General features: G+C 48.5%; 1 protein-coding gene across 1 annotated transcript in view; it reads right to left on the bottom strand.

The window, feature by feature from the left end:
• Window positions 1–14,292, bottom strand: part of TRPM8 (transient receptor potential cation channel subfamily M member 8) — a gene marked incomplete at its 5' end in the record, with an annotated part of 78,418 nt that overhangs the window by 35,792 nt on the left and 28,334 nt on the right. The window contains 6 exons of the mRNA XM_081242168.1: window positions 108–199; window positions 6,737–6,953; window positions 7,392–7,504; window positions 9,982–10,127; window positions 11,936–12,065; window positions 13,775–13,870. Of these exons, the coding sequence (XP_081098294.1) occupies window positions 108–199; window positions 6,737–6,953; window positions 7,392–7,504; window positions 9,982–10,127; window positions 11,936–12,065; window positions 13,775–13,870 (794 nt within the window). The remainder of the gene's footprint in view (window positions 1–107; window positions 200–6,736; window positions 6,954–7,391; window positions 7,505–9,981; window positions 10,128–11,935; window positions 12,066–13,774; window positions 13,871–14,292) is intronic.

The raw sequence follows: 14,292 nt of genomic DNA, 5'->3' as shown, positions 1-14,292 counted from the left end.
TTCATCCTCTCTCTCTTATCTTGGGCTTGAAACGTCTTTCCTCCGCCTTTCCACCCAAGAGAATCCAAAAACACCTGAAACTTGAAAACGTGGTGAGGACTACTTACCGAAATACAATCCCTGCTATGAAGTAAAAGAGCCCAAGCGTATCCATGATATTCCACAGGTCGGTAAAATAATTCACCCCATTCATGTACCACTGCAGCACAGAGAGGGACAGAGAGAGGACACAGCAGCTTGGAAATATCAACTGCTTCCAGATTTATTCTTGCTCACAAATTTCCTTCCAGATCCTTTTTGAGCCCATGATGTGCCAAGTACACCCTGCAACTGCCCTGTGCTGTTCCAGGGGGATTGGAAAGTGGGTTGCATGCTTGCTGTGCTGTTATTCATGTGTTGCTCACAAAGTCAAGATAAAAAGACTCGTGGATCCTAACTGTTTTTTAAAGAGAAACCTGCAGAGAGTGAGTACAACCTGTGCGGGCAAAGGTGGAATCCCACCCACCATGGCTGCCACGTACAGTGGTGTAGGCTGTGCACTGCACAACTCTAGAGGGTGTTATCCATACTGCCGTCATCACAGATTTGTGTGTTTACTGTAAAAATTTTCTGGCACATGGCAATAAAACATCTTATTAAAGAGATTTTTTTTTAAGTTTTAACAACTTTTTTGTTTTTTGCACACAGGTGCTATGTGTGGCAGCTAGGAGGACAGACGTGGTCACAGAAATGACCGACAGGAAGAGTGTGCCTCAGTGATCCTTCCATCATGATTTGTATATATCGGTCATGATTTCTCAGAAGAAAGCATGTCAGGAAAACACTTAAAGAGGGATAAGGTTAACCATTAGAAGGCTGCATCTGGACAGCCTCTCTGGCAATCCATTCGCTGGATTTGGGGGATTCCAGGGTGGTCATCTAACCCTTTCATTCGTCCATCCACTCAAAACATATTTACTGAGAATCCACGGGATTGCAAACACCTGTGCTGGGCTCCTGGGACACAGAGACATCAACGGATTGGGTGTGATGTCAACACTCAAGGAATCTACTGGCCCACAGCAAAGACAGACGTTAAACATGTTTAAAATGAAACATGATAAGGGTCGGAGGGGAGGTAAGATCAAAGGTCCAAGTGAGCTCAGATAAGGAAACCACCAGACTTGTGCAAGGCAGGAAAACAACAGCAAAGATGTGTCATCAAAGGAACGTGGCACTTTTCAAATCTACTAAATGAACCACCAACATGGGTCCACCTGCTATTAAGATATCTTATCTCTATTCTGCACCTGAAACAAAGGCCTAAGAAAAAGAAGCAAAGGAACTTGCCCTTAGGCAGAAAGCCAGCAAGTGATGGGTCTTAGGGTTCTGAAATGTGGTTTCCTCTCTCCAGCAACACCCTGCTTCTTTAGACCCCCACCACCACCACCGCACAGAGATCCCACAATCTTAGACTTGGAAGAGATTCAAGGAACATCATCGGTTTCTCAACAAGTACTTCTTTTCACTCATTTATAAATGCAAACAGCAACTTTAGTGGACAAAGGGGTGAGGGCGTTATGAAATCAAGAACCAAGGAAATATTAAAATCCCCCAGGTGTGAGCAGCCCAATTTGACCATGTTCCCCTGTGGAATGGCTGAACTCCTGGGCTCAGAAATCTAGTCAGGATCCCTAACTGTCCATTTGGGTGGTCCCAGTGAAACTGATCACCACCCACCAAGAACCATTTGCAAGATGAGGGTAGTTGGGACAGGCTCTACCTGCCACCTGCTTCCCTCTTTGAAACCCTGGCCTGAGAGGCAGGTAGGCACAGGGCAACAGGGCAGCCCCAGCCTGGCTCAGCCTCGGGCCACATGAGGGGAAGAACCATAAGTAGATCAAGTCTGGGGTTGGGAGGCATCGTTGCAGTAAGAAGACATTTTTAAAAAGGAATAGCCGCCTCTTTTCTGAATGGAATGCCAGCAATTGGCTATATTCATAAAATACTGGGAGCATATTTCATCCTATCTCTCCGGATTTGGGGATTCAAGGGCCTCAAGACTGAATGTGCTCTCCATGAAGGAACGCTGGGACTTACCTCACTTTAAATAAACATTCACAGTCTGTTGAATAGACCTAGGAGTTATTTAGCAACTATGTTTGCACTTATTGATTGCCTTGGTTAAAAATTCCAGTTAACATAGCAACCTCTGTCTCCTGGGGAAGGGGACACAGGGAGACACTGACAACCATGCATTTGACACCCAGACACTATCTGAAGCAGGTAACATCCTGCCTGGTTTTGCTTTTCGCTAACAAGTGTGAATTAGGTTAATTAAGACAGTACCAGGCCGGCAGAGCTGATTGAGGAAACCAACCACATGAAGGATTCCAAAGGCCTGAGCCTGCAGACCCGAAAGGGAAACAGCGTCCCCAAGTGTTAGAGTCCTGTAATGACAGGAATCAGCAAGGCTGTGCTGTGGAGATGGGGCTCACAGACCACACAGGCAGAGCTGCTCCCAGCCGGCAGGGGTGGCCTTGACCCCACGCTCCTGACCTTAAGCACAGGCACGTCCCTCACCATCGCCTTAATATGCAGGACTGCTGAATTCAAACTGCCCCTAACGCAGACATACAGAATGGACTTGAGGACATGGGGAGGGGGAAGGGTAAGCTGGGACAAAGTGAGAGAGTGGCATGGACATATATACACTACCAAACGTAAAATAGATAGCTAGTGGGAAGCAGTCACATAGCACAGGGAGATCAGCTCGGTGCTTTGTGACCACCTAGAGGGGTGGGATAGGGAGGGTGGGAGGGAGATGCAAGAGGGAGGAGATATGGGGATATATGTATATGTGTGGCTGATTCACTTTGTTATAAAGCAGCAACTAACACACCACTGTAAAGGAATTATACTCCAATAAAGAGGTAAAAAAAAACTACCCCTTCAAAAATCACTTTTACAAAGAAACAGAGGACACACTTGGACAAAGCTACACATCCCTAGCATCATCAAATACCACCCATTATGAAGGTAGAACAGCTGGGACTCAGCCAGACCCTGTAGGCATCACATCAGGCCTGGGGAGTAACTGGGAAGCACATCAGAAACCCAGAACCTCCCCCTGAGGCTCCTGCCCACCGTCTGCCCCCACTCAGTGCCCCCGCTCTGTGTCTCTCCCGAGCAAAGCTCCACACACTCCACCTGCCGGGGGGCCCCTCTCTATGCAAAAATGTACCTGTCCTGAGTCTCCTTCCTGCATGACCCGAATAAGGGATGAGCAGTTAAATGTACATGCGAATCTGAAGGGAGATGCTTGTGACGTAAGGACTCCAGATTTTACCATTCCAAGTCCTCTAGGCCAACCTCCCCGTCAACTCAAGACTCGCTCATTCAGTGCTACTGGCGGCGCTCACCTCCTCTCCCTGAAAGCTCCCAGAAAAGACCCTGCCGGTCATCGCTAACTGGTAGAAAGTCCATGAGGACAGAGATATTTGCCTGTTTGGTTCATCGCTGTATCCCCAGGGTCTAAGACACTGCTTGCGGTAGGTGCTCAATAAATATTTGTTGAAAGAAAGACTGCGTGAATGAAGTGCTTGGCTTAAGCCAGGATGACTCTCCCTGTATCCTCCTTCCAGGCCAAGCTCTGCCCCTAGAGCAACCCAGGATAAGTCGTCTCTCCAGACCTCGTGCTCCTTTAGATTCCTGGAGGATACAAATGACGTTTGGACTCTGTGACTTTAATGCAGCCAGGAGGCAGGGTCAGGAACGGGACGAGCGGAGAAATGTTGGGAGCGTGAGTGAGGGGCAGCCAGAAGCAGGAAAAGAACTTTTTACTTTTTACCAACCATTCCAAGAAGCTGCCAACAGCACCCTCTGCTCAGAAGGGTACGTCTGAGCCCCCTCCTGCCAGGTTCCTCCCCACGTGCCCGGTGCTGGCTTCATGGTTCCCCCCTTACTCTCGGTCACGGCACATCTCTGAGGTTGAATCAGTAAGACCCTGCCTTGTCAATTCATTTTTTTTAAAAAGATACACCCACTTGCCAGAAACGTGACAACGCCTGCTCCTGTGCTAGGCCCCGAGGATCAAATGTGAATAAGGAACAAACATCTGCATGAAGTCATTTCCATGCCACCCAATTCTGGGCAAGAGCAGAGTATGTGAGGAGCTGGAACTCCCCAGTGGAGCTGGTACCGGATGAGATGGGCAAGGCTTGCAGGTAGGACACCCCGTCCTCTTGTTCCCCTCAGTAACTTCCTGGTTATATGTAGGTCAACTCATTATGCTGTATACCTTGAAAGTATACAATGCTATATGTCAATAATATCTCAATAAGCTGAAAAAATAACCGCTTGCAGTAGGAAACATGCCCATTTAAGGATGGGGAACCAGAAGGTCAAAGAAATTAAGTAAGTTACTACCATGCTATTTGCAATTCCCACTGGTTTTTCCCTTTCTCTCTCTCTCTCTCTCTCTCTCTCTCTCATTTGTGCTCGTGACTTATTTGCCCCACTGGGCCTCCCCGTCCACAGAGGATGAGAGGTCTGCTGGTCTCTCAAACAGGATGAGACACAGGGCTTTCCCCCTGCAGCCAGACAAACCCCTCCAAACTCACCCTTTCATCCTCTTCCTCTGCAAAAGCCAAACTTTCTCTTTGATGTGCCTTTGAAACGTGGTCAACCACGCCCGGGAGCACAGCAAAGGAAGGGAGTCAGGGCCCCAGCACCCGACTGGTCTAGGAGGGAACACGTGCGACCCCGTGCAGTGCCAGCTCCCATGACAACGTAACTCGGGAGGTTCCTAATTTAAAAGTTCTTGGTTAACTTTCTCACAATGGCCAGGGCCCATTCCCGTTTTAAATGCTGACTCTCCTTCCATCTTTCTCTGCTTCTCTCCAGCAGGATATTTTCACACCCTGGCTGCTGATACACAGAAGTCAAAAAAAAAAAGAGAGAGAGAACTAGCATGTAAAAGAAGGCCTCTGAGACTCTGTGGAAGGGGCTGTGGGTTGAATTGCATCCCCTCCAGATTCATACATTGAAGTCCTACCCGCCAGCACCTCAGGATGTGACCTTGTTTGGAAGTAGGGTCCTTGCAGATGTAATTAGTTAAGATGAGGTCATACTGGAGCAGGATGGGCCCCTGATCCAATGTGATTAGTGTCCTTATGACAAGGGGAGATTTGGACAGAGACATGCACACAGGGAGAATTCGGTGTGAGCATGAGGTCAGGGACTGAGCAAAGCATCTACAGCCAAGGAACAGCAGAGGTGGCCAGCAACTCTCCAGAAACTGGGGACGGGCCTGGAACAGGTCCTCCCTCACATCCTCAGAAGGAACCAACCTTGCCCACAGCTTGATCTCAGACTTCTGGCTTTCAGAACGATGAGATGATGAACTTGTGTTGTTTAAGCCACCCAGCTGGTGGGCTTCATCATGACAGCCCTAGCCCTAGCCCTAGCGAGCTAATACAGAAGTGCCCTGGACTGAACTGTGACCACTTGACCCAATGCCTGGGGCACCCATGAAGCTGATCTGAAGTCATAGAAACCCTCTGAACGTGAGCAGGACCAGGTCCTGGGGGAGATTTGCTGGTAAACAGAAAGCCTGATAATCTTGCATGCTCAACACACTTCTACCTGTACTCCATCTCCAGCCTGCGTCTGCACCTCCCACCTACTAGGCAAGCAAAAGCAGATCCAGGGCACTGGTACCAGGACTCCTGCCACCCCCTGTGCCCATGGCAGACACTTCTAATTCATTAAGATGTTCTCCTGCTGAAAATAGAGGCTCAGGATCTTTCTCAACCCAGGGCTCCTAGAAGCCACCAAAACAAACAAACAAACAAACAAAAGAATCTATTAGAGTTAGCATGATAGTCGAAACAATTTAGGAATCCTATTCCAGGCAGCAACTCTGTGGGGTCAAGAACAGCATCCTTTGCCCCTCCAAATATCTGGTATCACTTGGCACAGTACCTTGTACACTGTAAGCACCTAGGCCATACGTGTTGAATGGATATGTTTTTGGGTTTGGGCTCACATGGGACAAGAGTGACAGCAACAGCAGTTCTCAAATATTTTGTAAACTACCATTTCAAAAGGATTTTCTGGGATGACTTTTCATGATGGTTTGGGGACAGCACTGACCTTCACCATCAACATTTACTCATTCAACAATTATTAACTGAGCACCTGCTACATGCCAGGCCTGGGCTAAGTTCGGATTAGGGGTGGGAAGGGGATGCCAAACAATGCAGATCCCAAGAAACTAGAGAAAACACCATGAATAAATGACACGAACTCCCTGAAATTCACAAGGACGAATATGAATTTCCGACATTGTCAATCTGACATGCTGGGCATTGAGATGTTCTTAGCTGGAAAGTCCTTCCAATTCCCCTGCCACTCATGGTGCTGCTTACCCCAGTGACAGTAATGACGGGATCACAAAGGGCTCCTCATGATGGGAGTGGGTTTAAAAGTCCAAGGTCAACCTGCTCTTTGAACACATTCCCGAGTAATTCATCTCCACCAATTAACATTAATTAGAGAGCAAAGCTTGGGCTTGGGGCTAGGAGATCTCATGGAAGAGCATCTTCACGTTCATGGGTGGCCACCAAATGAGAACATTTATTTGGGGGAAATAATGACTTTGGAACTTGAGGAGCAACTTCTGCTCCCCTTTGCCATTAGGAAGATGCCGCTCACTGAGGAAAGGAGGGGGCGTCCCACGTCGGGGCTGACCTACCTGTCTCACTTCATCGCAGAACAGGACAAAGACCAGCGCGTAGAGGACCAGCTCCGGGGGTTGCGGCACAGAGTGGAAATCCATGAGCAGCACGTAGGCAAAGAGCAGGAGGAAGGCGATATAGAAGACCACATTCCAGGAGAAGACCACGAACGGGGAGGTAAAGAAGGCCACGTAGTACCACAGGAGCCTCTTGTGCTGGTCGAGGGGCTTCTTCCTGGACCGAGGAGTGACAGCATTGTCACCATCCTGGCCAACATCACTGCACGGGCTACACCTCTCCTTCCGAACACAGATGAACTCAGACCCACAGCTGGGCCAGGGACAGGTGGTGTCCAAACTGTGTTCTAAGTTTGACCCAGCCAAAATTCAGCCTCGGCATTTCATGCTTAATAGATCCACATTCTGCCTCAGATACTGAAGACACGCGCCCACTCCTACCTCTTTGAAATCAAACCTGGGGGAAACCCACAGAGATCCCAGACCTAAAGTGCAGGGACTAGAGTGAACATCGTAATTTCCAGGCCTTTTGATCCTTTGCACAAGAGCACACACACACAGATGCATGTACACACACACAGATGCATGTACACACACACAGATGATGTATGTATACACACACTCACACACATGATTACGTGCCTTGGTTTCATACCTAAATGATACAAAGCCACAGCCAACCAAGGGTATAAAAAACAGACACAGGATAATCTTCCAGTTCTTGGTGTCTCGGGAAATCTCTCCGTACCATTGCTTGGAAAGAAAATTCTGCAGGAAACAGAGACAAAGGACACAGGTCCTTATTAATGCAATGACATGCTGGATGGTGTGCGACCTTTCTTCCTAGCCCTCAAACCTCTCCAAATAAATAACTCTCTGAATTGAGATCCTTATTCTTTTATATTAGTTACCTGGATTTTAAGGGGCTACGATTCAACCATATAAAATTCTGTTTGATTTTCAGTCCTTTTCTATGTTGGGTTCTGTGAACTTTAAAACAGAGGTTGTATGAGTCCAAATTCACTAAACCTATGAATTTTAACCAACTCTAATTCTTACTGTGTAAGTTTAAACAAGCACCTCTGTAGCTCCTTTTCCCTGAAAGATCACAAACTCACACGACATCCAGTGTTACCTGCGGGGCCCCAAGGATTCATTTCTGGAGGCAGACAGGTGACACCTGTCAGGAAACTGAAAGGAAGTCACCAAGAGAGAGACCACTGGTGTCTCAACACCCATTTGAGCTAAAAAGGCATGGAAAAGCTTTCCCCAGACTGTATCAGCCCCTGAAAGGTGGAACAGGGCCTCCCATGAAGACAGGAATTAGAAACTCATTTTGTCTCTGACAGCAGCACTGAAAGTCAACACAGAAGGGGTGGGCATAGGCTGGGTCACACAGAAGGACCCCGCAGCTCTCAGAAAAGATCGCATTGGGTATTTCCTGGTGATGCGGTGGTTAGGACTCCACGCTTTCACTACCAAGGGCCTGGGTTCGATCCCTGGTCAGGGAACTAGGATCCCGCAAGCTGCACAGCACAGCCAAAAAAAAAAGAAAACCCACAAGAACAAAAATATGTCAATCAGAAGGGACCGGTGTGTCTCCGTGGCAGAGCAGGAGGGACCTGAGGCCTTGCCAGCACTGTCTGGAGGGCTGGGACCCGGGTGCCCCATCCATACCCCGGAGCACCCCTCCAGGAGAGGACGGCTCCTCCCGAGAGCCCTGCCCAGCTCTGCCTGGGCCTCTGGGGCCGGGCGTGTACTTGACTCTTGAGGGGCAGCCCCCAGGGAACCACAAACTGCAGTTGGTGGGTTGATGCTCGGATGAGCAACACTGGGGCAGGCGGCATGAAGCTCCCAGAAGCCCCCAGAAGGCAGCTTCTCCTTAGCATACCTGTGTCTGCTTCCTTCCCTTCCCTTCCCAGCCTCTCGGCCTCCCCTCCCCTCATGCACCTCCTGGACTCACGTCCAGCATAAACCACTTGCAGTCAAATCCTTGTCTGGCAGTCTGCTTCTGCAGGGCACACCGAGACAAGTGAGGTCCAGTCTTCCTCACTGTCCCGATCCTTCCAGGGTGATGAGCCCACCAGGCCATCTCCGAGCGGCACCATGAGGCCCTCGGTCACCGAAATCTCCCGCACTAGCTCGGGTTCCATGGCCACCAGCGACATCTGACCCCACCTGTCAGCCCGCCCAGAGCAACCACACTCCCTGGTCCCACGGGCCGGGCAGGGAGACTTTCCATAATCATCGCTGAACTGGCATCTGGTGGAAACCGTCGGGCCTGGTGAACTTGGAAGGAGCATGAATCAACCTCCCCAGGGCCCAAAGCTCTGGGACACCAGCAAGAAGGGGTCTGGGTGCTGAGAAGCTGCAAGCAGAGCCATGAGCAGAGCGAGGCAGCCGTGGCAGCCGGCCGGGTCTCCCAGGCAACCCTGACCCCAGCACTGGCCTCCCTCCAGCCCACTACGACACAGAGGCTAAACCAGAACAACAGCAAGGCTCCCTGTGTGTCCCTTGTCATCCATGACCACACTCACTGAATCCACTTGGCTGGAGTAGCAAACGGATTCCTTTGTAAACACTGTGCTAGTTATTGGCTGCATGGTATAATGGAAAGTCCGTAAGGCGGGCAATCATCATGGGATCAAAGCCCAGCCCTGCCACTTCCTAGCAACCTGGGGAACGTTCCAGAACCTCTCTGAGCTCCTGAGTCCTCCTCAGTAAAATGGGATGATGTCGACCTGCACGCGTGCTGTGAAGATGAAGTGTGGTCGCGTGTACAAGGGCTATGCAGACGAGGGTCAGTCCATCCATCTCTTCCCCACGTTCCTCCCCTTCACACCAGACCCCTCCAGCTTGGATGGTGGGTGGAAAAAATCTCCCCTCCGAAACCTGAGATACCAGGTGCAAACTGCCGTTAATGTAATTTGGGGCAGAAAACGTCTACACTGGCTGAACCCACTTTATACTGGTTTCTCTGCTGCCATTACTACTAGTAATAGTTCTAAGAGTAACAGCTACCGTAAAGGGCTGGCCCCACTCACATATTATCTCATTGAATCCTCACAGCAACCCTTCCTTTACCCCCTATTATGCCCATTTTACAGATAAGGAAACTAAGGCTCAGAGAGTTCATGTAACCTGGTCCATGCCTACACCTAGTTAGAGATACAATGGCTCCAGAGACCCAGCTGATGGAAAGGCCCATTTCTGGGCATGATGTTTGGTGACTGCATGTTGTTTACCTGGACCCCGGGCTGAGCGATGAAATGCTGGTTCGTGGCCTCCACCGCCAGCTCCAAACAGCTGCTTCCGCCCCAGGCTTCGCAGGAATAGACCAGGAGCTGTTCCGCCAAGTCTTCGTCGCTGCTGTAACACTCCGTGAACAGCTCTAAGTGGCATGGTCCCCAGAGAGAGGGAAACGGGAGGCAGGGCTGGCTAATACACAGAACTTTCCCCCCCGCCCCCCGAGCCCACCAGCCAAGCCCTGACTTCCATGAAAGCCTGGCTGTGAGCATCCTGGATTATAAAAGGCAAAGAGAACACCAGTACAATATAATTCTCTACTGAACAAAGGGACCTTCTTTGGGCACCCCACACACAGCACAGCGCCTCCTGGCAGCAGGTGTCCAGAAATGCCCACTGAATTGAGCTGCAGTGAACGTGGGGAATGCCCTCTTTGGTGGGGTTCAGCCACTGGGGAGGGGATCCAGACCCTGAGCCCCCCTCCATCTCATTTACCTTCTGTGCTTTCTTGGTGAGGTTCTTTGCAGTTAAGGCACAGTGCAAAAAAAAAAAAGCCAAAATGACGTAATAAAAAACACTGGCCCAGGGCTTCCCTGGTGGCGCAGTGGTTAAGAATCTGCCTGCCAGTGCAGAGGACAAGGATCCGAGCCCTGGTCTGGGAAGATCCCACATGCCGCGGAGCAACTAAGCCCGTGTGCCACAATTACTGAGCCTGCGTGCCTAGAGCCCGTGAGCCACAACTACTGAAGCCCACGTGCTACAACTACTGAGCCTGCGTGCCTAGAGCCCGTGCTCCGCAACAAGAGAAGCCACCGCAATGAGAAGCCCGCGCATCGCAACGAAGTATAGCCCCCGCTCGCTGCAACTAGAGAAAGCCCGCGCGTAGCAATGAAGACCCAACGCAGCCAAAAATAAAATAAATAAAAATTAAGAAACAACAACAACAACACTGGCCTATTGCATTGAGGGTGTGCTTATATTTTGAGACCTTATGACAAACAGATTGGTGTGTAGCTCCTCAGAGAAAATCCTTTAAAAGTCGAAATGCTCGGAGCCATTGCCCAGCTGAAGTCAATCCAAAAACAACGTAATACCTTGAAATTTTTAATATAGTAGAAGAAATAATCAGACACCTTTTTCCCAACACAGAGAGGCTAAATGAATGAACATTTCTTCATTAGATCAGACAACAGACATGCCTGCATTTTGCAACGTGCCACCTTGCAAACTTAAAACTCCCCAGTGGAAAGAAGAAAACTGAGCCGGCCTAAAATTCTCTGTTGCTGCGAGGCAACTGGTCCTGGATTTCTCACAGTCCTGCATGGTCCAGGCCCTCTGAGCAGGGGTAATGGCAAGCTGTGTTCAAGGGCAGGTGAACAGCAAACAGAGGACAGATGTTTCAGGAGCGTCACACTCAGCGGGGCCTCTGCCCTCTTCCGTTCCAGGTGATGAGAAACATCGCCCTGGAGGGGAGCTGGGCAGCTCGCCTGTTGCCTTGTGTTATAGAAGCTCTGAGCCTCCTAAGTTTGTGGAGATGTGGGACCACCAACACCAGCCCTTATTCACGTGACCTCGTGGGGAATCGAGGCACGGGGACCAACCCAAGATACTGCTCTGGCTGCTGTCTTTGCCATTAGTAGTAAACCATCTGTGTCCCTAACCCAGGGGTCTGGGGTCTTCTGTCAGTATATGTATAGGAAGCTGGCAGGCTAACCTGTTAGCTTGCACGTCAGGTAAAACCTCACACGTGTCAAGGTTTCTGAATAGCATCCCCAAAACAAAACACCCCAAGGCTTCCCTATGGTGCTGAGTTACTTAGACCTGGCCTGGGTGTGGCCCTGGGCAGCTGTGGGATGAGAGAGCCTATATTTCACCACCTTCATTCTTGGAAAAGTCAGTAAATGCCACGTGGTGTGGCTGTGCCGGCCACGGCTCCCGTTCCCAGAGGCTTACCTACTGCTCGGGTCTCGTACTCGTTTGCCAACTCCTCGGACTCCCCTGCAGCATTGATGTCATTCTTCACCTTGGCCAGAGTCTTCAGAAGCTTGCTGGCTCCCAGGGCTGCCAGAGTACAGCCCCTGGTCTTCCAGAGGGGTGAGAATGTCACAGTTAATTCGTAAGCCCTTGCAGTCGAGTCAACATCAAAGTCAGACAAGCACAGATTGATGGCAAAAGCAGGAAATGGTAAAAATCTGAACTGTTTATAATGATTCCCAGTAAAATTTGTAATGTGCACCAAGAGTCTTGAACCTGAATATACTCACAGTCTTGAACATGGAATTAACATACAAAAAGAAAATATCAAGACAAATGCGTCACTAATTATTAGAAAAATGCAAATCAAAACTACAATGAGGTATCACCTCACACCAGTCAGAATGGCCATCACCAAAAAATCTACAAATCATAAATGCTGGAAAGGGTGTGGAGAAAAGGGAACCCTTTTGCACTGTTGGTGGGAATGTAAATTGATACAGCCACTATGGAGAACAGTATGGAGGTTCCTTAAAAAACTAAAAATAGAACTACCATACGACCCAGCAATCCCACTACTGGGCATATACCCTGAGAAAACCATAATTCAAAAGGACACATGTACCCCAATGTTCACTGCAGCACTATTTACAATAGCCAGGACATGGAAGCAACCTAAATGTCCACTGACAGATGAATGGATAAAGAAGATGTGGTACATACATACAATGGAATATTACTCAGCCATAAAAAGGAATGAAACTGGATCACTTGTAGAGATGTGGATGGACCTATAGAGTCAGTCACACAGAGTGATGTAAGCCAGAAAGAAAAAAACAAATATTGTATATGCATATATGTGGAATCTAGAAAAAATGGTACAGATGAACCTATTTGTAGGGCAGGAATAGGGACATAGACATAGAGAACAGACATGTGGACACAGGGGTGGGATGGGAGGGTGGGACAAACTGGGAGATTAGGTTTGACATAAATACACTACCATGTGCAAAATAGATAGCTAGTGGGAACCTGCTGTATAGCACAGGGAGCTCAGCTCAGTGCTCTGTGATGACCTAGATGGGGGGGCAGGGAAGGGGGGAGGGAGGTCTAAGAGGGAGGGGATATAGGTATGTATATAGCTGATTCACTTCATTGTACAGCAGAAACTAACACAACATTGTAAAGCAATCATACTCCAATAAAAAAAAAAAAGATAAATGCAGGAGAAGCTGATAGTCAGACGTGGCAATGGGAAGCTTAATGACCCACCATCATGCTGTAACAGCTCAGAGGGGGAAATTGGTCAAGGACATGAAGACTGACAATTATAGTTAGTGAGAGTGTGTGTGTGAATCAATATTCAATACCTAATCTTAGGCTCTAAAAACAGAGAATGCAGCTTCTTTTCAACTGTTCATAAATCGTTTATAAAAATCATTATGTGTGGAATCACAAAGAAAAATCTCAATCATTTCCTAAAGCAGGCTTTGTACAGGCCCTACTTCCTGCCTATAATGCAAGAAAGTTAGAAATTAATTTTAAATTAAACTTTAAAACCTCCTCCACTTGAAAGACAATCACACATCCACACGAACCTAAGAAGCAGGTGCCTCCTGGATTACCCACCAAGCCCAGAACTTTCCAGGGACCTCCCCTCCCAAACACACCCCTGTTCACATGGAAACAGGCACAACCATATCCACTGACATCAAATATTCCATTTTACTGAGGACGTTTTAGATTAGGTATGTGAGGTTTGAAAGGGTCAGAACAACCACAACCAAGCATACATCTGTCACAGACTTAGACATTTACCTGCTCCCAAATGGCTTTGGAAAGTTCCTTCTTGTTCTGAAGAATGGCCCAGATGAAGAGTGCCTGCAGGGGGTGCCGAGTAATAGGAGACACATCCTGGGAGGGATTAGAGCAGGGGGTCAGCACATGCAGATGGAGCATCACTTTGGCAGACACACCAGTATAAGAATGAACACAGGGTCAGGATGCCCTAGGAGAGTGCCCCATGTTTGGAGGGCTCTGTAACTTGGTGTCTGAATCCCTTTTCACAGAACAGTGATGTGAGTTTCAACAGAATCTTTGATCTATCATAAAAGACAACGTACACGTAGATGGAAAGGTATAAAGGGTGAAAACATGGGCTGACAGCAATTTAAAACCTGAATGACTTCTGACAGGCTGAAGAGAAAGCAGTTCCTTCTCATCATAGAAATCTTTCTCATCTAGAAAAATCGTTCTAACTAAGTTCTAACTTTCCAATAGTTGAAGGTCAATTACCACAATGTAAAACTAAAGTTATTTCTTTGGAGTATTATTCA

The sequence above is a fragment of the Mesoplodon bidens genome, assembly GCF_964165515.1.
Source record: "Mesoplodon bidens genome assembly, chromosome: 8".
NCBI lineage: Eukaryota > Metazoa > Chordata > Mammalia > Artiodactyla > Ziphiidae > Mesoplodon > Mesoplodon bidens.
Note: the sequence above shows the minus strand (reverse complement) of the source record. Positions and strands in the feature narration are given on the sequence as shown.